At 44.9% G+C, this 24781-nt stretch overlaps 2 protein-coding genes across 4 annotated transcripts in view; both read left to right on the forward strand.

Moving 5' to 3' along the window:
* The window catches only part of LOC118080238 (uncharacterized), a 28574-nt gene extending 25297 nt beyond the window's left edge, over nucleotides 1-3277 (forward strand). For all 3 annotated transcript variants that reach the window (XM_035107410.3, XM_088663787.1, XM_060270270.2), the window contains one exon: nucleotides 284-3277. In XM_035107410.3, coding sequence (XP_034963301.3) covers nucleotides 284-2565 — 2282 coding nt within the window. In that variant the 3' untranslated portion in view covers nucleotides 2566-3277. The remainder of the gene's footprint in view (nucleotides 1-283) is intronic.
* A 2587-nt stretch (nucleotides 3278-5864) lies between these two features.
* LOC118078337 (uncharacterized) lies at nucleotides 5865-14895 on the forward strand. Its single transcript, XM_060270739.2, has 3 exons — nucleotides 5865-6063; nucleotides 9378-9464; nucleotides 10637-14895. Exons 2-3 carry the CDS (start codon nucleotides 9431-9433, stop codon nucleotides 12166-12168), a joined length of 1566 nt encoding a protein of 521 aa, XP_060126722.2. The 5' UTR covers nucleotides 5865-6063; nucleotides 9378-9430; the 3' UTR covers nucleotides 12169-14895.
* The last annotated feature ends 9886 nt before the right edge of the window (nucleotides 14896-24781 follow it).

The raw sequence follows: 24781 nt of genomic DNA on the forward strand, positions 1-24781 counted from the left end.
GCTTGTAAACCACCTTGGATATTGTAAGATAGAAAGACGGTATACAAATTAAAAGTGATGACTAAAGTGAGGCCACTTTGTGGGGCTGTGGGCATTTTGCCCAAATCTGGGCCCACCCCTGGCTATACTTAATGCAATTTGTTCATGGGTAGCTGCGAGAGCTTTCACAGGTCCAAGCTTCATATATTGCATATCATAGCACAACCATCATTCAGTTTGTATTGTGTAGTTCCTTCTCGTCCAGACTCAGAATAACTTTCCCCCCTTCTCTGTCTCTATGCAGGTGACACCAGGAGAAAATATACCTGTCCGATCTGTGGCGAGTGCTTTGCCTTCACGTTGGCTCTTGCCGGACACCAGAGAATCCACACAGGAGAGAAGCCCCAGAAGGGCAGTGAGAGCGGGGACTGTTTTGATCAGAGTTCAGGGCTTTTGAGCCACCAAAGAACCTGTCAAAGAGAAAAACCCTATAAGTGTGCAGAGTGTGGGAAAACATTTACTCGCCGATCCGTCCTTCTGCTCCATCAGAAGTTCCATGCAGGAAACAACTCCTATGACTGCTGGGAGTGTGGAGCGAAACATTCCCGACTCTCGGATTTTGTGAAGCATCTCAGAGCCCACACAAGAATAAAACCATACAAATGCTTGGAGTGTGGGAAATGTTTTCCCCGGAATTCGCAGCTTTGTGAACACCAGAGAGTCCACACAGGAAAAAAACGGCACAAGTACTTGCAGTCTGAGACGAGCTTTTCTAGATGGCAGCAACTGGTGAGACGTCAGCAGGTCTATAAGGGGGGGAAACCCTGTAAGTGCATGAAATGTGGCAAATCGTTTGCTCGGCACACTGCCCTTGCGATCCATCGGGAGGGCCACTGTGGAAAGAAACTACATAAATGCTTGCAGTGTAGGAAATATTTCCCTAGCCAATCAGCTTTTGTGAAACATCAGAGAATTCACATAGGCACAGGACGCCACCAATGTGTTGGGTGCCAAAAACGTTTTCTCTGGAGATCACAGCTTCTTGTACACCAGAAAATCCCCACAGGAGAGCAATCCCACAAATGCAGTGAATGTGAGTCATGCTTCTCTTGTTGGCTACAACTTGTTATTCATCAGCAAACCCATTCAGGAGAAAAGCCTCATATGTGCTTGGAGTGTGGGAAATGCTTCCCCACAAAATCAGATCTTGTTCAACACCAGGTAATCCACCCAGGAAAGAAACCTTATCAATGCACAGAGTGTGGGAAATGTTTTTCTGATAAATCTGCCCTTTTGAGCCATCAGACGGTTCACAATGGAGAGAGGCCCCATAAATGTGTGGAGTGTGGGGAAAGGTTTGTTTTGCCGTCAGAACTTGAAATCCATCAGGGAATCCACACAGGAGAGAAACCCTACAAATGCGGGGAATGTGGGAAATGCTTTGCCGGCCTAGCAGACCTTGATGAACACCAGAGAGTGCACATAAGAGAGGGGCCTTATGAATGTGGAGATTGTGGGAAATGTTTTTCTACTTCATCACATCTTACTAGACATAAGAAAGCCCACCCAGAAAAGCCATATAAATGTTTGGACTGTGGAATGATATTTTCTCATTCACATACCCTTAAGGGGCACCAGAAAAAACATACAGTAAATAGATGCCATGAATGCTTGGAATGTGGGAAATGTTTTTATAGGAGAGAGAGTCTTGTAAAACATCAGAGAATCCACACAGGGGAGAAGCCCTACAAATGCTTAGAATGTGGGAAATGCTTTGCAAGGAAAGAGGGTCTTATGAAACATCAGAGAGTCCATACAGGAGAGATATCCTATAAATGCACAGAGTGTGAGGAATGTTTTACTAGCAAATCACGGTTTAACATCCATCAGAAGAGCCATGCAGGAGAGAAATCCTACAAATGCATGGAATGTGGAAAATCCTTTCCCAAGAAAAAGACACTTCGTGGTCACCAGAAAACCCATACTAAATCGGAAGCCTACAAATGTGTGCAATGTAGAAAACTCTTTGCCAGCCTAGCAGACCTTGATGAACACCAGAAAGTGCACATAGGAGTGGGGCCTTATAAATGTGAAGATTGTGGGAAACGTTTTTCTGCTTCATCAAATCTTATTAGACATCAGAGAGTCCACCCAAGAAAGCCATATAAATGTTTGGACTGTGGAATGATATTTTCTCATTCACATACCCTTAAGGGGCACCAGAAAAAACATACAGTAGATAGATGTCATAAATGCTTGGAATGTGGGAAATGTTTTCCTAAGAAATCCCGTCTTGTGCTTCATCAGAGAACCCACACAGGCGAGAAGCCCTACAAATGCTTAGAGTGTGGGAAATTCTTTTCGAGGAGAGACAGTCTTATGAAACATCGGAAAAGCCACACAGGAGAGATATCCTATAATTGCAGAGAGTGTGAGGAATGTTTTTCTAATGAATGGCGGTTTATCATGCATCAGAAGAGCCATGCAGGAAAGAAGCCCTACAAATGCATGGAATGTGGAAAATTCTTTACCAAGAGTACGAACCTTCGTAGACACCAAAGAATTCATACTAATTCGGAACCCTAGAAATAATATCTCATAATCCCTAGGACAATCAATACAGGAGACAAGCCCTACAAATGCTTGGAGTGTGAAAAATGTTTTACTGAAAACTCGGGGCTTCTTATACCCAAGAGAGTCCACACAGGAGAGAGGCCTTACCAGTGTGTAGCGTGTGAGAAATGTTTCTCACAGAGGAACCTTAAAAAACACCAGAGACTCCATAAGGAATAGAAAGCATATAAATGTTGGGAGTGCGGGAAATGTTGTTTTAATAAGATTTTGTTAGAGATTTTTCATAATACAATATGATAAAAGAAACAAATCTAAATAAAAAACAGAAACAAAAAGACGGATAAGAGAAAATACCAAAGGAAAACAGCAATATAGAAGAAAAAAGGACTTCTGATTCTCCCGTCTGTTACATAAATTATTCAAAATATTCACCCTAGAATGACACTCAACAGATCTACTTTCTGTTAGGCAATATTTTCCCTGTCTTCTATCCCAAATGTATCTGATTTTCCTATTCCTTTATATACGAAAAGTCCAAAAGGGGTTCTCTAATTATTGCTATTAATAAATTTCAGCAATCATTTTTCTCTAAACAAACCTATGAACTTTGCCTCTATTACGGTAACTTCAACAACCATTCCTCCATATTAAATGTTAAAATGTCTTTCCATCTTTGTCCACACAAGAGTTTCTTCTGTTTATATATTAAAATAGTATTCCACAATCCTTTCCTTATTGTGTATTCATTAATTGAATTTCCAGGTTGTAGATGGAAATCTTACTCTCTCAACTCTATCTCTGCCGGCTCAGGGTATCTCTTCATTTCTCCATCCATGGCTTCATTCCACTCCTCCAACATCACAATTCTACTTTTTCATTCCGCTAAACACCTCTGGGAAGAGCTTTCCTTTATTGAAATTGCTCCCTGAAGTCTCTGTGTCCTCTTTGATTCCATTTTTCATTTCATCCTTCCCTCTCTCTCTCTCTCTGTCAAATAGTTTTTATTTGATTTTTCAGTTATAGATTTACAACAAAACAAAACACATTTCCATATACAGAGTTGTTTTCTCTGAATCTTGAGACCCCCCCCCCCATATCCCCTCAATGGGTCCTAATGTCAGCGTTTTCAACTCCATATTATATCAAATCTATATTTCATATCTATCCATATTATCCATAGAATTTGTTACATTACAAGTGAGATTAAAATCCTGCTAATGTTTTCATCTGCTTACAGGTAGTCTCCTAAATTAATTATAAATGTTCCCCATTCTTTCTTGAAGTTTTTGTCTTCTTGGTTCCTGAGCTTTCCGGTCAGTTTTGCCATTTTGGTGTAGTCCAAAAGCTTGATTTGCCATTCTTCTCTGGTCGGGACTTTGTCTTCGTTCCAGTAGCATCTGTGTGGCTCTTGTCACATACATAAAAAGTATTTCCTGCTCCTTTGGGATGTTAGTGTCAGTAATTCGGCCATCCCAGGGGCCAGTTGTCAGACTGGTCCCACGGGCCAAATATGCGATTGCTCTCACAAACGTGATGAACAACACACAAGTCAGTAAATAAGGCTAAACTGCTTTATTTACATATAAACAAACTGGGAGCTCTACATCATGGCTCCCTCTCTCTGGCATCACAGCCAGTAAAGAGAAAAAACAAAGGAAACAACAGTCCCGCGTAAACATCCTGTCTACGTCACTTCCACTCTGTTTGAATGAAAACACATACAGTCATATGATACACAATAACCCTATGACTGCAGACGGGGAATGAATCCTAACAAACTCCCCCGATTTATGCCCTGTGCTGCAGTTCACCTTTGGAACTACCTGCAACTGGAGTTGGCATTGGCCATACCATCTTGCACTTCTAATAAGTCATGGCGTCATAGCTCTTTGACTATCAGGAAATTGCACAGTTGGCTTTGTTGGCACACACGCCCGTTTGGACGTGGTCCAGCTTCCTTCTCCAAGGAAAATGGTCTTCACCCATACAGCCTTTGGGCATGGATCACTGTCTCTTGAGGACAAACTCTGTACCCTTCTCTGGACTCCGGGTTTTGAGACCTGTGTTGAGCTACTTACAACAGTGTAATCAAAACATCTGTGTTAGCAAACTCTTCAGCATACACATACCTTTGTGTGTCGAGCCGCCTACAAACAGCGCCATCTTTAAGCAACTGTGCTAGCAAACCCTTGCACTATGGCAGTGGAAACTCTTGTGAGCACATCTGCTGTTTGTAACAGCGAAAAAACTTACTATGTAAGTCTGCAGCAATGGGGTTGTCTAGAAAAAAAATCTAGAACTCCTTCCCACACTGCACTGCACTCAACAGAGTATAAACAAATCTCACTTTATGCAAGCTAAGTAAGAAAAACAAAACAAAAAATTAAAGGAAAGGATTAATAAACTAATGAGTAAGAGTACAAACATACTAAGAACGCTGAAGTTCGAATTTCAAAGCATCATAAAGTAAATGTACATTTTCCATTTTGCTCCTGGTATTCCTTTTACTGATATTTTTACCGTTCCGCTTTGAGTTTTGTTTGTTTTTTGAATGGTCCAACAGCGGACAACTTTCAGTAAATAAATAAAAGAGTAAGATCCCCTTGGTTTTGAAAAGTGCCCAATTCTCCTGGTTTCAACCTCGATGGGGGCTGAAGGCAGTTTTACACTGGAAGTGAGTGAGGTTGTCCAGCATCTCCCTCTTTCGCCTCCTGCTCTCTTGCAAACTGAGAGGGGATTGCAGAGAAAGCAGCGTTTGGCTAGCTGCAGCAGCCAAAGTACTCTAATTTCTATCCTCGCTGTTAAAAGTGTGTTGGGTGAGCCTTAGCCAGAAGGCAGGACACCACTTTAGGAGCCCAGCTGCATTTTTCCTATCTTGCCTTTTCTCCAAGGGGCTCCTGGCGGCCTCTGGTGCTCTCCGCTTTCCTAGCTACCATCACAACAACCCTGTGAGGTGGGTCAGCTTGAGAGGCCGCCAACAGCCACAGGTCGCTCCCTGATCAGTACTTTTGGTTTAGATGGGGGCATGAGACTCTTAATCTCGGGGTCATGGGTTCGAGCCCCATGTGAGTCCTGCGTTGCCAGAGGTTGGACTGGATGACCCTCGGGATCCCTTCCAACTCTAGAATCCAACCATGTTGAAATTCATGTTTGCTTCACCTTCTTCTTCTTGTTGCTGGGCACCAATCCTTTACTGGTGTGCCAGTAAGTCAGTAAATAGAAAGGAATAATAAAAATCAATGAGCACCCTTCCCCAGAGCCGAAAGGCACTACCCCCCCTCACAGAGGAACAGACTACAAATCCCAGAATCCTTTAGGTCTGGGAAAAGGGAAGAAGCGAAGGACTAGGACATCCCAGGCTGCCTGTTTCCTCTGGCCAGTCCCCATTTGTGTGGGTCTTTTGCAGGAGGTGTCCGGCCATCGCAGTCTCTGGGGTGCAAAGAGGTTTTTCAGGGGAGGCTGAAGGAGTCTTTGCAAGCAGAGGGGCCCTTCGGAAGCAGCTCTACACGGGTGAGAGGGCACCGTCTGAACCCTGCAACACGTGAATGCCGGTGATGGGGCGGGGCAGGAAAGGGTGGCGGGAGAAACAAGCCATTTTGGCTTTTCCCATTGCACGAATAAGTTTGCACGTTGCATCGGGGAGAAAGAGGAGATTCTCGAGAGCAGAAGAAGGGAACTCTTTCATTTGTTTATTCCTCTTTGAAAGCATTTTAATGAAATGGTAAAATGTAAAATTTTGTAAAATGCAATGGTAACCAGAGATAAATATGAATATGAAGCGCAGTAATAGTAATTATAAATATGCACAAATAATGGAGTGCAGGAAACCACTTAAGCAAAATGGTATTTAATTGTATAAAGCTTATAAAAATAATTGACATGAAACGTAATGAAATTAAATGAAATTAAAGCTTGCTGGTAGATTTTGCATATTTTTAATGGAAAAATCTGGACATTAAGAAAAAACCAGATAACATTATAACCCCTTTTTTAAAAAGAAAAAAGTCTGCAATGAGAGTATCCCCCTGAATATTTTAAATGCTCCAAAATGAATATGCCATCGATTATTCCCCTGACCTGCTTGGATGGAGGTCTGTGTGCATGTAAACAGACCTCTGGTTTCTGTGTGGCTTGAATGTATCCCACGGCTTGCGTGTATTTTACTTCCTTGCATTCATACTCCACCAATCCTGCCAGGAGCTCAAGGGAGTGTGCATGGTTCCCCATCTCCCCATTTCTTCCTCAGAACAACCCTGTGAGGTAGGCTAGACTGAGAGACAGTGACCGGCCCAAGGTCACCCAGTGGGCTTCACAGCCAGGTGGGCATTTGAACCCCGGCCTCCCAGGTCTCAGCACAGAGCTCTAACCACTACACCAATTTTCCACTGGACTAGCAATGCTCCCTGGTATTAGACGGGGGTCTTTTCCCAGCCTCTCTTGAATAAATCACGAATTGGACCTGGAATATCTGCTATGCCAGTGAGCTATGGCTGCTCTCCAATCTCTGTTTTATATTTTTTTGAATTATTTAATTTTCAAATATTACAAGTTCTTTTAAAATACACGCATAACTACGGTAATTTCTCATATCCGTTGACTTCCCATCCACCCTCCCATGGTGTTTTTTTAATTCCTTTACAAAGCTGCAATGTTACTTAAAGGTAAAGGGACCCCTGACCATTAGGTTCAGTCGTGGATGACTCTGGGGTTGCGACGCTCATCTCGCGTTATTGGCCGAGGGAGCCGGCGTATAGCTTCCGCGTCATGGGGCCAGCAGGACTCAGCCGCTTCTGGTGAACGAGAGCAGCAAACCGAAACGCCGTTTTCCTTCCCGCTGTAGCGGTACCTGTTGATCTACTTGCACTTTGACGTGCTTTCAAACTGCTAGGTTGGCAGGAGATGGGACCGGGCAGCGGGAGCTCACCCCGTCACGGGGATTCGAACCGCCGACCTTCTGATCGGCAAGCCCTAGGCTCTGTGGTTTAACCCACAGTGCCATCCGCGTCCCTCGCAATGTTCCTTATATTATATCCATTCAGGACTTAACCATCCAGGGGGCCTTTACCCTTTTTATTATTATTATCTCTAATTTGTCCACTGTAGTCAACGCAAGGAAACAGCCATAGGCTGGGGTCCCCCCGACCTTAGGGTTGCAAAAGTAAAAAACAAAACACCCTGATAGATGAGCTTTTTTAAAAAAGGAAACCCCAAACTTTTATGTTGTTGTTGTTTAGTCGTTTAGTGACCCCATGGCTTTATATATATGTTTTTTACAAACATGTAAAAAAACCCGCAATTTTTTAAATCAAAGATTAGTCATTGCCAATGAAAAGTAATAAATGAATAGAAAAAGAACGTACCCACGTGACGCTGAAACCAAAACCTTGCACATGCAGTACGTAAAGGAATGAAAGTCGCCCTTCTCTCCCCACTTCTCTCCCCCGCCCCCCTTATACTGCAAGCAGGAGAGCTTTCCAAACTTTTTAGACATGCATCATTTCGCGACACAGTAATTCAGTTTCCCTAGCAAACCAGAGGTTAAACTTACCCCTTTCCAGTTCCAGGGAGGAACGTGGGGAGCATTCGCAAGACACACCTACACACTGCAGCCTATAAATTAACGTGTCTCGTATAGAGCATTAAAGTCTCTCATTGAATATAAGTGGTCTGAAAAAAGGACTTTTATGATCTGAAAACAGAGACAATGTATACACTTTTTTGGTAACCCAAGAAAATCTTTAATAATAAGAGTAATAGTGATAATAATAAAGAATGAAGTTCCAAGCCTCTATGGGGAAGACTGAGATTCCCACTCTGCGCTTGCCACCAAAGGCGTTCTTGAGGTGCTGCCATTTTTGCTGAGGGCGTTTTGTCATTACAGTGACCGCTAACCTTTGATAATTGACTATTTAATTGCTCGTCTAACATTGTGTATGCCATCAAATGCCCGCAATGCCCTTCAGCTCGCTATATTGGACAAACAGGCCAAACCGTATGCCAAAGGATAAATGGACATAAATCTGACATCAGGAATCACAAGACAGAGAAACCAGTAGGACAACACTTCAATCTCCCAGGACATTCTATACAACAGGCATGTCCAACAGGTAGATCGTGATCTACCAGTAGATCACCGGACATCTGTGGTAGATCACTGGTAGATCACCGGCTCCCCCTAAAGAAGCTCAACAACTTCTGCTCCGCCCCAAAAGGCTCAAAATTTTAGTTCTTCACACCCCAAAAACGGGGTTTCCCTCCTGCCTCAAAAAATCTCAACAACCTTGACCTGAACCCCTAAAAAAGGGGGCAGATCACTGCCAGTTTTTAACTCTGTGAGTAGATCCCAGTCTCTTGGGAGTTGGCCACCCCTGCTATACAAGATCTCAAAGTACTGTAGCTGTCTTATTACAAAAGAATTTCAGAAATAGACTGGAAAGGGAAGTTGCTGAACTGCAACTCATTACCAAACTTGGAACCATGGAGAGACCTGGCCTGATCAAAGACATTGGATTCTTATCTCATTATACATGATAAAGCTATCTTTAGCCATCTCACCCCTTGCTTTTTCCTGTAAGACCAATTGCAGTCATTAACAGTCATCAACGAGTTTCCACATCTATCAGTCAAATACCCATTCCCACCACCCTCCTGAAAATACCCCTCCCCACCCTCACACTATGTATAAGGGTCTGGAGACGTTCAGTGTATCTGAAGAAGTGTGCATGCACACGGAAGCTCACATCAATGACAAACTTTGTTGGTCTCTAAGGTGCTACTGGAAGAAAAAAAAATTACTTTGAGGATGTGTATGTTTATTTCACCAGATTCGAAAGGCCCCCCCCCCCGGTTGGATGTTGGCCGAAGAGCAAGGGAGGCCATGCTGGAGAATGAGGGGAACGAGGCTTCTCTGGGTAAGGAGGTTCCTTCCTCTCTGCCAGAGTCTGAAGCAGTCCTTCCGGGACATTTTCTTGTCATGTTGCTTTGGGGGAGGAAGGGCATTTGGGGAGCAGGTTTGGTGCACGAGAGCTGCAAATGTACTTTATTCCAAATGCCTTGCATTTTGATCCTACCTTTTCCCCCTCCAAGGAGCTCAAGGTGGGGAACATGGGTCTCCCCCTCATTTAATCCCCACAACAAGCCCTAAACGGCCTTGGCCCCATATACCTAAGGAGCATCTCCATCCCATCATTTTGCCTGGACACTGAGGTCCAGCTCTGATGATCTTCTGCCGGTTCCCACCCTGTGGGAAGCGAAGTTATAGGGAACCAGGCAGAGGGACTTCGTTGTAGTGGCACCCGCCCTGTGGAATGCCCTATCTTCAGATATCAAGGAAATAAATAACTGTATAACCTTTAGAAGACGTTTGAAGGCAGTTCTGTATCTGGAATTATTTTGTGTTTGACGCTTTATTATGCTTTGATGCTGTAGATGTCGGATGGGCAGGGAATTAATAACAACAGCAACAATAACAGTAATCTCTGTGAGGTAGGCTAGCCCTGAGAGGGAATGACTGGACCAATATTTCCCGATGAGTTCCACGGCTGAGGCGGGATTTGAACCCAGGTTTCCCAGGTTCTAGTCTGGCACTTTAACCACTGTGCTGCACTTTAGCTGTGTGAAATGAGTTTGCTGGCATGTGAGGGACTCCCACCAGCGTAACAGCAACAGTCTGGAAGCGCCAACCATGTTCCTTCCCTGGGGTCCTGGCCATGGAGTTCTGATCCCCCACCCCACAGACGTCCTCCCTTCTCTTTCCAGCACAGAGCGAAGGACCACCTTGCCCCCCACAAACCCCCAGCCCCCTAACACAAGGTGCTGTTTAGTTACGGGTTCTCCTTCTCTGGAAATGTTTGAGGGAGCTTTGGATGAGCAGCCATTGGGGATAGTTTGGGCCATGAGGCAGAATGCTTCCTTCTCCTCACCTCCTCACCACAATACCTCACCTCTGGGTATTGTGGGTGGGTGGGGGGAGATGTCAACCTCCGTCTCTCATGCATCATCTGGTCCAACCATCTCAGGTTGGATTCTGAGGCTACTTCTCTGCCATCTTCAAACCCTGATTCCGCTTTGTTCACTTTCTCAGCAGGAAACTCGAGGAGGAAACATTTCTGCCCAGAGTGTGGCCGATGCTTTGCCTTCAGGTTGGCTCTTGCTAGACACCAGAGAATCCACACAGGGGAGAAGATCCAGGAAAAGTCTGAGAGTGGGGAATGTTTGGGTCAGAGTTTGGAGCTTGCAAGCCATTCGGAAACCCCTATGTCTTCAGAGTTCAGTAAGGTTCTTGCCCATCAGCCCATCGTTCTGATCCACCGGAACATCCATGCAGGAGGAGATAAGTCATATCGCTGCTTGGAGTGTGGGGAAGGTTCCTCCCAACTCTCAGATTTTGTGAAACATGAAAGAGGCCACAGAGGAGAGAAACCCCGTAAATATGGCGAGAGTAGGAACGGGTTCCCCAAGAGATCGCAGCTTCGTGAACACCGTAACGTCCACACAGGAGAGAAGCCCCACAAATGCAGTGTGTGTGGGTTATGCTTTTTTGTTAGGTCAACACTTGTTACCCATCAGCGAACCCACACTGGAGAAAAACCCTATAAATGCCTGGAGTGTGGGAAATCATTTGCTCAAAAGTCAGTCCTTGTAATCCATCGGAGGCTCCACACAGGAGAGAAGCCCTATGAATGCTGGGAGTGTGGGAAATGTTTTCCTCAAAACGCACAGCTTTGGAGCCATCGTTTGGTTCACACAGGGGAGAAACGGTATAAGTGCTTGGAATGTGGAAGAAGGTTTACTCAGCGTTCCTCACTTGTGCGCCATCAGAGAACCCACACAGGAGAACAGCCCCATAAGTGCCAGGAGTGTGGAAAATGTTTCCCCACAAAAGGAAGTCTCAGGCGACACCAGAGAATCCACACAGGAGAGAAGCCCTATGAATGTAGAGAGAGTGGGAAAAATTTTCATGAGAAAGCTGACCTTCTGAGCCATCAGACTGTTCACACCGGAGAGAGGCCCCATAAATGTGTGGAGTGTGGGAAAAGTTTTATTTCACCATCACATCTTGCAATCCACCAAAGAATCCACACTGGGGAGAAACCCTACAAATGCATGGAGTGTGGAAAATGCTTTTCCCAGAAACAGCACCTCAAAGCGCATGAAAAAATCCACACTGGGGAGAAACCCTACAAATGCATGGAGTGTGAAAAATGTTTTGCCCACAAATCACACCTTCATGTACACCAGAGAATCCACACAGGCGTGAAGCCATATGAATGTGGAGAGTGTGGGAAATGTTTTTCTACTTCATCACATCTTATTTCTCATAGGAGAGTCCACACAGGAGAGAAACCATATAAATGTTTAGACTGTGGAATGTCATTTACTTTAGCACAAAGCCTTAAGGGTCATCAGAGAATTCATACAGGAGAGAAACCCCACAAATGCTTGGCGTGTGGGAAATGTTTTTCAAGGAAAGACACCCTTGTGACCCATCAGAGAACCCACACAGGAGAGAAACCCTATAAATGCTTGGAGTGTGGGAAATGTTTTCCAAGGAAAAACACCCTTTTGATCCATCAGAGATCCCACAGTGGAGAGAAACTTTACAAGTGCTTGTAGTGTGGGAAATCATTTTCTCAGAAGTCATACCTTGTGATCCATCAGAGGATCCACACAGGAGGGAAACCTTATAAATGCTTGAAGTGTGAGAAATCATTTCCTTAGATATAATGCCTTGTGATCCATAAGAGGATCCACACAGGAAAGAAACAGTTCAAGTGCTTGGAGTGTGGGAATTGCTTTTGTGAGAAAGTGAGTCTTTCAAAACACCAGGGAATTCACACAATAAGCCAATCCTATAAATGTAGAGTAACAAAATCCCTTAAGGAGCACCAGAGAATACACACAGGAGGGAAATCCTACAAATGCTTGGAGTGTGGGAAATGTTTTTCTCAGTCATCACATTTTCACAGTGTGGAAACCTTCGAAAACACCATAGACTCCATATGGAATAGAAAGCGTATAAATGTTGGGGAATGCTTTCTAAAGAAACGAATCTTTTATCAATACTGGAGATTCCACTCAGGAAATACAATGCAAGTGTCTGTAGTGTGGGAAATGGTTCGCTGCTCATTCGGACCTTCAAAGGCACCAGAGAATCCACAGAAAAGGAAAACCGATTAATGTTTTGAGTGTGGGAAATGTTTTGCTTGGACGGGGCAGGCTGGTCCTGCATCAGGGAGCCCACACAGGAGAGAAACCACAAAAATGCTTTGAATATGTGTATTGCCAGATATTTTCAGAAAGTGGTGTCTCCTGATCTCGATGTAATGGTAGCTTTAAATCCTTATATATCTATCTGTACATATAATGAGGGCTTCCCCATGAATTTATCTGTATAATGAGAACTTGGCATCAACCAGAGGTCTAGACAGCTGGGCTCATAAGGAGTCAACTAGCAGACAGGCCTGTCATGACCCAGCCATGGAATTGGCAATTAGACATCGCCCTTGGCTCACTGCTGAGAACAGAGGGAGTAACTTTGCTCTGTGCAAACTGCAGAGACAAGGGAGGATGGCAACAGAACCTAAAGAACCCACCTGCTATTGTTGTTGTTTAGTCGTTTAGTCATGTCCGACTCTTCGTGACCCCATGGACCATAGCCCGCCAGGCACTCCTGTCTTCCACTGCCTCCCGCAGTTTGGTCAAACTCATGTTCGTAGCTTCAAGAACACTGTCCAACCATCTCGTCCTCTGTCGTCCCCTTCTCCTAGTGCCCTCAATCTTTCCCAACATCAGGGTATTTTCCAGGGAGTCTTCTCTTCTCATGAGGTGGCCAAAGTATTGTAGCCTCAGCTTCAGGATCTGTCCTTCCAGTGAGCACTCGGGGCTGATTTCCTTCAGAATGGAGAGGTTTGATCTTCTTGCAGTCCATGGGACTCTCAAGAGTCTCCTCCAGCACCAAAATTCAAAAGCATCCATTCTTTGGCGATCAGCCTTCTTTATGGTCCAGCTCTCGCTTCCATACATCACTACTGGGAAAACCATAGCTTTAACTATACAGACCTTTGCCGGCAAGGTGATGTCCCTGCTTTTTAAGATGTTGTCTAGGTTTGTCATTGCTTTTCTCCCTAGAAGCAGGTGTCTTTTAATTTCGTGACTGCTGTCATCATCTGCAGTGATCAAGGAGCCCAGGAAAGTAAAATCTCTCACTGCCTCCATTTCTTCCTCTTTTATTTGCCAGAAGGTGATGGGACCAGTGGCCATGATCTTGGTTTTTTTGATGTTGAGCTTCAGACCATATTTTGCGCTCTCCTCTTTCACCCTCATTAAAAGGTTCTTTAATTCCTCCTCACTTTCTGCCATCAAGGTCGTGTCATCTGCATATCTGAGGTTGTTGATATTTCTTCTGGCAATCTTAATTCCGGCTTGGGATTCATCTAGTCCAGCCTTTCGCATGATGAATTCTGCATATAAGTTAAATAAGCTATTAGATCGTGTTTAAAAGCCTCAATATAAGGGCTCAATGACAGCAGCTCTCTGATTCCCTCTTTCAAGTTCTGCAGGTGAACATCAATGTTGGCCCTATCGAGGGAAGGGAAAGATCTCCTGCTCCCGGGGTCTCTGCACCAAATGAGATGAACCATGAACTTCACTTTTGCAGTTCTCTCCAAAATATCCTTTTGATCTTGTATCTTAAGGGTCACTCATTAGTGAGTATGGAACATAGATGTTAGACTGTTAGAAAAATAATTAGAATATACTGGACCTTATTACCTTTGTTTTAAAAAGGGAAATCTCAGGTATCTTAACTGTTGGAGATGCACTAGGGATAATGCTTCTCTAAAACATGTTTTTTCCTTGTCCTATAACTGAAACTCTCAACTGTATGGAACAACCTTACATTTACTGAGCAAAATATCCTCTTCAGTTATATACCCACCACATGGAACCTTACAAAAGGATGATACAAGTGGACTCTCCGTGGCCTGACTGCAGCAAAGGGACTGATACTGATGAACTGGAAAAATAAACGATTGGATTGGAGACTTATACAAACTCGCAGCATATAAATGACTTGCATATAAATGCAGTCTTGCCATGGAAAAGTTCAATGATATTTTGGATCCATTTTTACAAATACTGTTAATAGGTTAAAGTCTGGTGAAGTGCAATAACAACATTGTAAAATATACCGTTTGGGGTTTCCACCCCTCCTGCCTTTATTTCCCCCTCCAAGTGGTTTCTGTTTCTTTCTCTCTCTTTTATTTACGTCTCACCATGTTTAGTGCACATATAATTAAGTACTTTTTGAACTTTCAATAAAGATTTTTTTAAAGAAAAAAATTTGACTGCTTATTTGGCTTCTCTTGCTTTGCTTAAATTAATAAAAGCTTTCTTCCAAAGAGTACATTGAGGTGGAGAATTAAAAAAAATGTGTTTTAAGCCATAAGCAAAATATTCCTATCACTCCTCACCTCTGAAACATCTTATCTTTTGTCATGGAGTATGTGAAAAATCCTACTTCCTCCCCCATTAAAAAAAATTCATTTATTGAAAATCAAAGCGGTGCATACAAAACATACAAAAAAGTCAGAAAAACACTGTCAATCAATTCAGCCTGATTCAGCAGCTAAAAAAGCCAATGCAATTCTGGGCTGCATCAATAGGAGTACAGTATAGCATCTAGATCTAGGGAAGTAACAGTACCACTGTATTCTGCTCTGGTCAGACCTCACCTGGAGTACTGTGTCCAGTTCTGGGCACCACAGTTCAAGAAGGATACTGACAAGCTGGAACGTGTCCAGAAGAGGGCAACCAAAATGGTCAAAGGCCTGGAAATGATGCCTTATGAGGAACGGCTTAGGGAGCTGGGTATGTTTAGCCTGGAGAAGAGAAGGTTAAGGGGTGATATGATAGCCATGTTCAAATATATGAAAGGATGTCATATGGAGGAGGGAGAAAGATTGTTTTCTGCTGCTCCAGAGAAGCGGACACGGAGCAATGGATTCAAACTTCAAGAAAGAAGCTTCCACCTAAACATTAGGAAGAACTTCCTGACAGTAAGAGCTGATCGGCAGTGGAATTTGCTACCAAGGAGTGTGGTGGAGTCTCCTTCTTTGGAGGTCTTTAAGCAGAGGCTTGACAGGCATATGTCAAGAATGCTTTGATGGTGTTTCCTGCTTGGCAGGGGGTTGGACTGGATGGCCCTTGTGGTCTCTTCCAACTCTATGATTCTATGGAGCCAGGAGGTGATGGGACCAGTGGACATGATTTTAGTTTTTTTGATGTTGCGCTTCAGACCATATTTTGTGCTCTCCTCTTTCACCCTCAGTAAGAGGTTCTTTAATTCCTCCTCATTTTCTTGTGTCACCTGCATATTTGAGGTTGTTGATATTTCTTCTGGCAATCTTAATCTCATTACACCTCCCATCTTCACCTTAAGAGCTTCATAACAGAAGGTACATTTTATCATATGTGGTGGCAATGCAAGGTTATTAAAACTTTTTGGGAAATGATAATGAATTGAAAAAATGTTAAAAACAACCTTTCTTTAAAAACCAGACGCGTTTCTTTTAGATATTACAGGAATGGATATACCTAAAGAATATAAGAATCTGTTCAACGGCCACACAGATATTGTTAGCCCAACAATAGAAAGAGGATTGGCAAATGAAGTTAATGGAGTATGCGGAAATCAAGATGACCACAAATATTAAAAATAACAGGAAATGTTTATTGCATATGTACAAAAGCATTTAAAGGAAGTTAATACATTAGCAGGATTTTAAAAACACTTGTAATATGATGGAGAATGTTTAAACTTGGAGGTAACCAGAGATAAAGACTTGATTGACATGCATAAATTGAGATAACACAAGGAATCAGGGGGAGGGAGTCAATCACATAATGTGGATTTAATACTATGTGAATACAGTTGTTTGAAATCTTTTTTTAAAAATCATCTGTGATTATTTTGTTTAATTGTGAAAATTAATAAAAATATTTATTAAAAAAGATACGGGTAGGTAGTCGTTTTGGTGTGCCATAGTCGAATAAAAATAAAAATAAATAAATAAGAATTGTGCATGCACACAAAAGCTCATACCAATAACAAATTTAGTTGGTCTCTAAGGCGCTACTGGAAGGGGAAAAAATAATTTATTTAAAAAAATAAGAATAGGGGGGAAAGAGCTTAATAGTGTTCTGTCTTATCAAAGCACATTCCAGCGACTTTGTATCTTGCAACTTGTGAAGGGGCAGCGGGGAGCAGGAGATTCTATTCCCCAGCACCATTGTGGGGGTGGATCTTCCCCTGAAGTCAATTTGCTCTGCATCAGAGTGAAAAGGGAAGAGATGGAGGGAAGGAAGGGTGGGCTCGCAGGAAACGGCAAGTGAAGGAAATGATTCCAGATCTTCATTGGATGAGGATGGTAGGCAAAGAGAATTCTCCCTGCCCATATCTGAAAAGCTCCATAGCACAACATCCCTGTGTGGGAGATGAAGCTGAGAGTTGTTCGTCAGCCAAAGGTGTGTTGGAAATCCCTTGCAGTATAATCAGTTGAGGGTTTTTTTTCTGGGGGCTTGTGGGGGTATGCATACCCCTAAACATTTTGTGAATAAAAAAATGTAAAGATCTAGGACAAATATTTGCTGGAAATGCAGGGAGGGAGGCTGAAGGTACATAGATCCACATGTAGTGGAACTGTAATAAGATGAGGCAGTTCAGGGAAATGATCTGCAATTAACTTAAGAAAATGTTCAAATGCTCTCTCCCTAAGAAACCAGAGGCCGTCCAGGTAGGAATTCTGGGAAATGAAATTCCAAAAAAGTATAAGAGAGTAGTTATGTATGCCACAGTGGCTGCCAGAATTCTAGCTGCGAAAGGGTGGAAGGCAGAGGATATCCCAACCAAATTGGATTGGCAAAATAAATTAAGAGAATACGCTGAATTAGCGAGACTTATCAGCGAGGTTACGAGATATCTCAGATGAAAAAAATTACTAGAGAATGGGATATTTGTAAAGTCTATGTTAAAGAATGTTGTCAAATGATAAATCCATTGGCAGGGTTTTGACTGAGCTTCTGTGCTTTAAGAAGGACAATTTTACAAAATTGAATGTAAGTTAAATAACAAGGAGAAACAAAGTCAATGTGCGGTTCTAAGGAATTTAATTTGAGAACATAATGGGAAGATCAAGTACACTATTTTGTAATGAAAGTTAACTTTTCCTCTGATCTACAAAGAATGAAGAACTGTTTGTTTATATTTTGTTTTTAACATTTACTGAAGATTTTTGTTGCACAATTTTGAAACTAATAAAGCATTAAAAAATATATATTTGGCGATCACTCGTAGCCGGGTAAAATTGTCTTCCACGAACACGGGCCTTAGCAGCGAGTCCATGGAATTGAGCGAATTGGGATTTAAGAGAGAAGCGGTTAGCGGGATTGCAGCCGTTGTCGTTTTCCACTTCAGAGAAGCCTCACTGACCCTCCCTCGCCCTGGACTGGACGAAGGGGGACAAGATGGAGGGCAAGCCGAACCTCCTGCACCCTTCTGAGGGTTGAGAGGAAATTGGAGAGGTTGCCACATGGCAGCCAGTTGGCCACTGCGAGAACAGGATGGGGGACTAGATGGGCCGCTGGCCTGATCCAGCCGGGCTCTTCTAAGGTTATTCTGGCTTATTTAAACATATTCTGCCACATCCGCCCTTTAAAGAGTTTTTGATTGCCTACAATGGACTTCATCACAACCTGGGAGGTTGAGAGAGGCTGGCTGCCTAAGATTCTTTTTGTTGCATAATGCAATGGTGATCTTGGGTGTTTTCCAACAGCCCATGAATGTGCTTTAAGCTGCTGGGTTGTTGTTGTTTTTCTAAAGCACCCTCCCACAACCCCAAAATCTCAGCCTGCCTGGGGCTCAGGGCCAAAGCCTGAAACTAAATTTCCCTGAAGCCTTTGCGCCTAAGAAGGAAAGGAGCCCAGGAGTGGGGACACAAGGCAACGGGGCTTTTGCTGTTTCTCTCGCCAGTCCCTGAAATCAGGAGCTTTTGTGGAGCAGGAGGCAGAGGGAGCTTTGGAGGGGAAAGGCTCTTTCGCAGGAGGGGAGTCCAGGCCCGTCTTAACCACATCAAGCGCCGTGGCGCAAAGGTCCCTCCACCGTCGCCCCGGGCTCACTGTGGACGCAGAGGAGGGACATGGCACCAGTGGGCCGGGTGCCGAGGGCCGGCCAGGCTCAGGGGCGTCACAGTGGGCGGGGCAGGCTGCCTGGTCGCCCTCCGGGGCACCGCCTCCTCCTCCAGTGCTGAGGCCTCTGCTGGGGGGGGGCAGTGCCACACAGCGCCCGGCCTCTCGTCCTCCTCCTGCCCCCAACCCGACCCGCCAGGCCAGGACTCAAACCCGCGGCGGGCGGGCAGGAGGCAAGGAGCAGGGCGAGCAGGAGGGCGGCCAGGCTGGTGCCGCCGCCTGACAGGCGGCCCCCCGAGAGGCGCGCCAAAGACCCCATCACAAAGGGCGACGCAGCCAATCACTGTGCCTGGCTGGCACGGGAGGGACAGGGACAGGCCGGACAGGACAGGAGAAAGGCCACTCTGCACAAGCTCAGGAGCCCCCTCGCCCGCCCCGCTGTGTGCCCGGCTCGCCAATGCTGAGCCGTGGCCCCCGGACCACTTCCCTGGCGCCCTCCAGCGCCCTGGTTCACCGCGCCACTAGCCTCTATGGCTAGGACAGGCCTGGGGGAGGAGGCTGAGCGTTGCTTCCAGACCAGGAAAACGCTGGACTGAGGGAGAGCGGAGATCCGCGGCTGCCAGGAGCTTGCTAGGTCCCTCCTGGAGACTTGAGCTACAGACACAGATCTTTCCTGGAGCTGCTACTGCATCTGAGCCCTTTCCTGCACGCAAAGGGCGAGGCAGAAGAACTCCCCCGAGGAAGCGGTCACTTGGGGGATCTTCATGAAGAAGCTGTGCCTGACTCCTGTAACGTGTGAATGCGGGGAGATGCGTGTCATACTTTGATCTTTGGGATCACTGGAGGCGGGAGGGTCGCCTCTTCCCATTGCACCAGTTTTCCTTTGCGAGGGGCATTGGCGTGAAAGAGGAGCGGGAGGGGAGGCAGAAAAGGGGGAAATAAAAGAACATTTCATTTTTGTGAGAAGGCAGCCCCTTTTCCCTGGGCTGCTAGTAGTTTTTCCCTAGGCATTAGTTTTTTCTTACTTTCCTTTAAATTTTTATTTTGTTTTTATTGCATAAAGTGAGATTGCATCAGGCTGAATTAATTGACAATGTTTTTCTGACTTTTTTGTATGTTTTGTATGCACCGCTTTGATTTTCAATAAATGAATTTTTTTTAACGGACGAGGAAGTAGGATTTTTCACATACGCCATGACAAAAGAGAAAATGTTTCAGGGGTGGGGAGTGTCGAGAATATTTTACTCATGGCTTAAAAAACTTTTTTTGAATTCTCCTGTGACGGGTATAGGGCTCCGTTGAGTTGTTTATGACTCAATTAGGAGCCACTAATCTGCCCGGCGCGCTTTCTCTAGCGCTTCTCTGCTTCCGTAGATCCGGGCTGGCAGTAAAACACACACAGCAGAGTTCTTCTTCTTCTCACACAGCGAAAGCTTGTATAGCCGTTGGATAAAAAGCCTCTTAAGAACACACAGAGTCCAAAGTGTTCTAATAACTACTTAAGTTTATTCTAGAGAGAAAATAACAAACAACCTGGTGAGAGCGCAGACATCTTGCGACCGTCTCCCAGGCAGAAACGAAACCAACTGATACATACAGAAACACTTCTGGTACATTCTGTAACATGATATTCCTCAGTGGTCAGGTGCTATACAGAACACAGTTAACTCTTTGGTTACTTGTTACTCCTCACACCCCCTCTCACCTGAACACTGGGGATAGCGGGTATCCAAACTTACCCCAAAACCAACCCTTCACAGAATTCCCCATGCCGTTGGAAACTCAAGGGTTTTGTGAACCCATCTGCTAGGTTCTCTTGGCTTGGACAATACCTCAACTTAGAATAGAATCATAGAATCATAGAATCATAGAGTTGGAAGAGACCACAAGGGCCATCCAGTCCAACCCCCTGCCAAGCAGGAAACACCATCAAAGCATTCCTGACAGATGGCTGTCAAGCCTCTGCTTAAAGACCTCCAAAGAAGGAGACTCCACCACACTCCTTGGCAGCAAATTCCACTGCCGAACAGCTCTTACTGTCAGGAAGTTCTTCCTAATGTTTAGGTGGAATTTTCTTTCTTGTAGTTTGAATCCGTTGCTCCGTGTCCGCTTCTCTGGAGCAGCAGAAAACAACCTTTCTCCCTCCTTTATATGACATCCTTTTATATATTTGAACATGGTTATCATATCACCCCTTAACCTTCTCTTCTCCAGGCTAAACATACCCAGCTCCCTAAGCCGTTCCTCATAAGGCATCGTTTCCAGGCCTTTGACCATTTTGGTTGCCCTCTTCTGGACACGTTCCAGCTTATCAGTATCCTTCTTGAACTGTGGTGCCCAGAACTGGACACAATACTCCAGGTGAGGTCTGACCAGAGCAGAATACAGTGGTACTATTACTTCCCTTGATCTAGATGCTATACTCCTATTGATGCAGCCCAGAATTGCATTGGCTTTTTTAGCTGCTGCATCACACTGCTGACTCATGTCAAGTTTGTGGTCAACCAAAACTCCTAGATCCTTTTCACATGTACTGCTCTCAACTTCACCAAGCCTACCTGTATGCTCTGACATACGTTTCGGAAGCGGATGTCTAAGTGTTTGGTTCTGGCCTTGAACTGTCCAGACTCCGCCAGTCTCAAAGATGGTTGATTGTCGCCCCAAACAGTGATGGGCTGGCTACAATCACCCCAGATTTCCTGGACCAAACATCTGTAGTACTCCAATTCAGTGCATGTCGCAGACAACGCACAGAATTCGGCTTCCGTGGAAGACATTGCTATTAGGCTTTGCCTGCGCGACCGCCAACCAATCAGGGCATTTCCAAACTTGACTACCAAACCAGTCACTGACTTCCTGTCTTCCTGATTGGCCCAATCAGCATCTGCAAAACAAGTGAGTTGTGGCTCACCTTGCGCTGACATCTCCAAACAATACTCTTTGGTCTCCTGCAAATACCTAAGCACTCTCTTAATGCCATTCCAAGCATGCACGCTAGGTTTCGATGCCTCTCTACTGAGCAAATTGACTGCAAAAGCAATATCTGGTCTGCTCCATTGTGACAAATACAACAGACTCCCTAGCGCTGACTGAAACACTTCAGGACTCTCAAACGCTACTTTGTCCTTCACTTGTGAATCTTTCACAAAGTTTGTCTCCATAGGTGTTCTGACCCCTTTACAGTCAGACATTCTGAACTTCTCAAGCAAATGTTCAATCTTGCCTTTCTGACTGAGCAAAAAACTTCCATCCTCAGTTCTGTCTATCTGCACACCTAGATAAACATTCACTGCACCTAGATTCTTGAGTTTGAACCTCTTGCCTAGCTCTTTTGCAAACTTCTGCACTTGCATCTGGCTCTTTGCTAAGCAGATCAAGTCATCAACATAGACAAGCAACAGTTCCTGCTGTTCTCCTTCACCTCTGAGATACAGACAACTGTCAGCTAGACTCTTCCTGAAACCTAGGCTCTTCAAAACAGAATCAAGACATGAATTCCAATTTTTAGCGGATTGCTTCAGACCGTAGATCGACTTGTGCAGCTTCCACACCTGACCTGGCACGTCACTCTCAAACCCTGGAGGAGGCAACATGTACAACTCCTCCTGGAGGTCAGAGTTCAAATAAGCGGTGTCCACATCAAAGTGGTTGACCACTAGGCCTCTCTGCGCTGCAGTCGCTAAAAGCATCCTGAAAGATTCCGCTCTCGAAGTCGGACTAAAGACATCTGTGTAGTGGATTCCTTTCTTCTGAGTAAAACCTCTAGCCACTAATCTAGCCTTGTACTGAGGCTCTCCAGTCACTGTGGGTTTCAGCCTGTAGACCCACCTACAACTGACTGCTTTCTTGCCTTCTGGCAACTGTGTTAGGCTATACACACCAAGAGATTGCATGGAGTTCAACTCTTTCTCCATTGCAACTTTCCACTTACTAGCTTCCTCCACTGATAACTGTTGCACCTCTTCAAAGCTTTCAGGCTCACACACTGCTAGGTTCGCCCATACACTGACAGCTGAAAACCTTTCAGGTGGTTTACCTTTTGTGGTGCGTTTTGAACGCCTTGGTCCCACATCTTCCCCCTCTAAATCCGAACTGCTTGTCTCTGACTGTGGCTCTCTCGGACTAGCAGCACTGTCAAGAGACCTACTACGCTTTGCAGCCCCCTCTGGGCTTGCTTTGGGTGAAGTGGGTGACCTACCACGTTTGCTGTACTTCCCAGGCTTGACCTGGGGTGAAGTCGGTGTGCTTCTGACTACTTGCTTCACTTCCCTAGGAGCTACACCACTTGGACCATCTACCTGACCTGGATCTGGTCCTGCAGCACCTGGAACTCCAGCATCAGCTACCTGAGTTTCCTCTTCCTGGTCAAAACCTGAAGACCAGTCAAGAAGAACTTCGGGGTTAGCATGAATGCGTCTCCAGCCCTCTTGTTCACAGAACGTAGCACTCCTGCTAATGTGAACGCGGGTTTGGTCCCCCTCTGCTGGTACAAACCTCCAAGCCTTTGAGTTTGGTTCGTAACCACAGAAGATCATTTTTCTGGATATTGATCCCCCCTTTCTGCGCTTCTGCTTTGGAATTAGAACCCAAGCCTCACACCCAAAAGTTCTGAAATAGTGCACCTTCGGAACTTTGCCATACAACATGTGGTAGGGTGTGTTGTCCACAACTGAATTAAAAGCGCGATTTGAACAATAATTCACAAATTTATAGCATTCACCCCAAAACTTCTGGGGTAGTCCTGCATCAAACAACGTTGCCTCCACCAGTTCAGACAGCGTTCTAAATTTCCTTTCAGCTAAACCATTCTCCTGTGGACTAAAAGGAGCGGTTTTTCTGTGCCTAATTCCCTTGCTGCGGAAAAACCCTTGTAGTTCTGCACTCAAAAACTCTCCTGCCCTGTCACTCTGAAAACACTGGACAGTGACGGAGAACTGTAGTTCTACTTCGGCTACCCACTCCTGTATCACTCTGGCAGCCTCCCCCTTCTCTTTCAGTGTTATGACCCAGGAAAAATGGCTGAAATCATCCAGAAGACACAAAACATATTTTGAACCACCTAAACTTAACGTCGACAGAGGCCCAGAAATATCCATGTGCACTAACTGAAATGGTTTTGTGCTCTTCCTCTCAGACCTAGGATAAGAGCATCTCTTCGTCTTCGCTTTCGCACATGCGCGGCATTGCAGGTGTTTTTGACATGGCTTGAACCTGCAACCTTTGACAAAATCAGGGGCTTTTTTCACATAAGGAAAAGACATATGACAATATTTCCTGTGCCAAGCATGAATACAATCCTTATGGATAGCGCCCTCTGTGCCCTTTGGGGTATTGGCACTTTTAGCCTGAGCATCACCAGTGTTACTTCCACCTGCTTGCCCCCTCCCATCTAGGACAAACAGACCATCAGACCCAACAGTAACGCTTACCAGCTCAGCCCCATCTCTGGCAATTTTGCAAACACCATTGGCAAAACTTATTTCAAAGCCCTCACGCAATAAGCAAGACACACTTAAAAGACCATTCTCCATGCCTGGTACAACATAAACATCAAGGTTAGTGTCTAAGCATTGCATATAAAAAACACCCTTGCTTTTAATTGTTCCAGAAGAACCATCAGCAAGATGCAGGCTTTTTTCATCTTCAAGTGGCCTGCAGTTCAGGATCTGTCCTGAAGGCGGTACAAGATGATGGCTGCTGCCTGAGTCGATAATAAAAGTGAAACTGTCCTGTCCTCTGTTTCTGACCGTTGCTAAGGCAGCAGAAAGATGGCTGACAGGCTTATCTGGAGTTTTCCCACGTCCTCTGCCTCGGCGCTGCTGGCTGGTCCCACGACCACGTCCGCTGGGTTGCCTGGCACCTGGCTGAGTGACCTTGGCTGCTTCCGGAGCTGGGCAAAATCTCGCTACGTGCCCAGGCTGCTGGCACCGATAGCAAAGCCTTGTTGCGCACGCACTCACAGTGGATTCCTCAGTGCTTTTTACTGCACCCCCACTGGCTTCTCTGCGCCCATGGCCCCCCTTCTCAGCCGATTCTTTCTGGC

This window comes from Zootoca vivipara, chromosome 2, assembly GCF_965207765.1.
Source record: "Zootoca vivipara chromosome 2, rZooViv2.hap1.1, whole genome shotgun sequence".
Taxonomy (NCBI): Eukaryota; Metazoa; Chordata; class Lepidosauria; order Squamata; family Lacertidae; genus Zootoca; species Zootoca vivipara.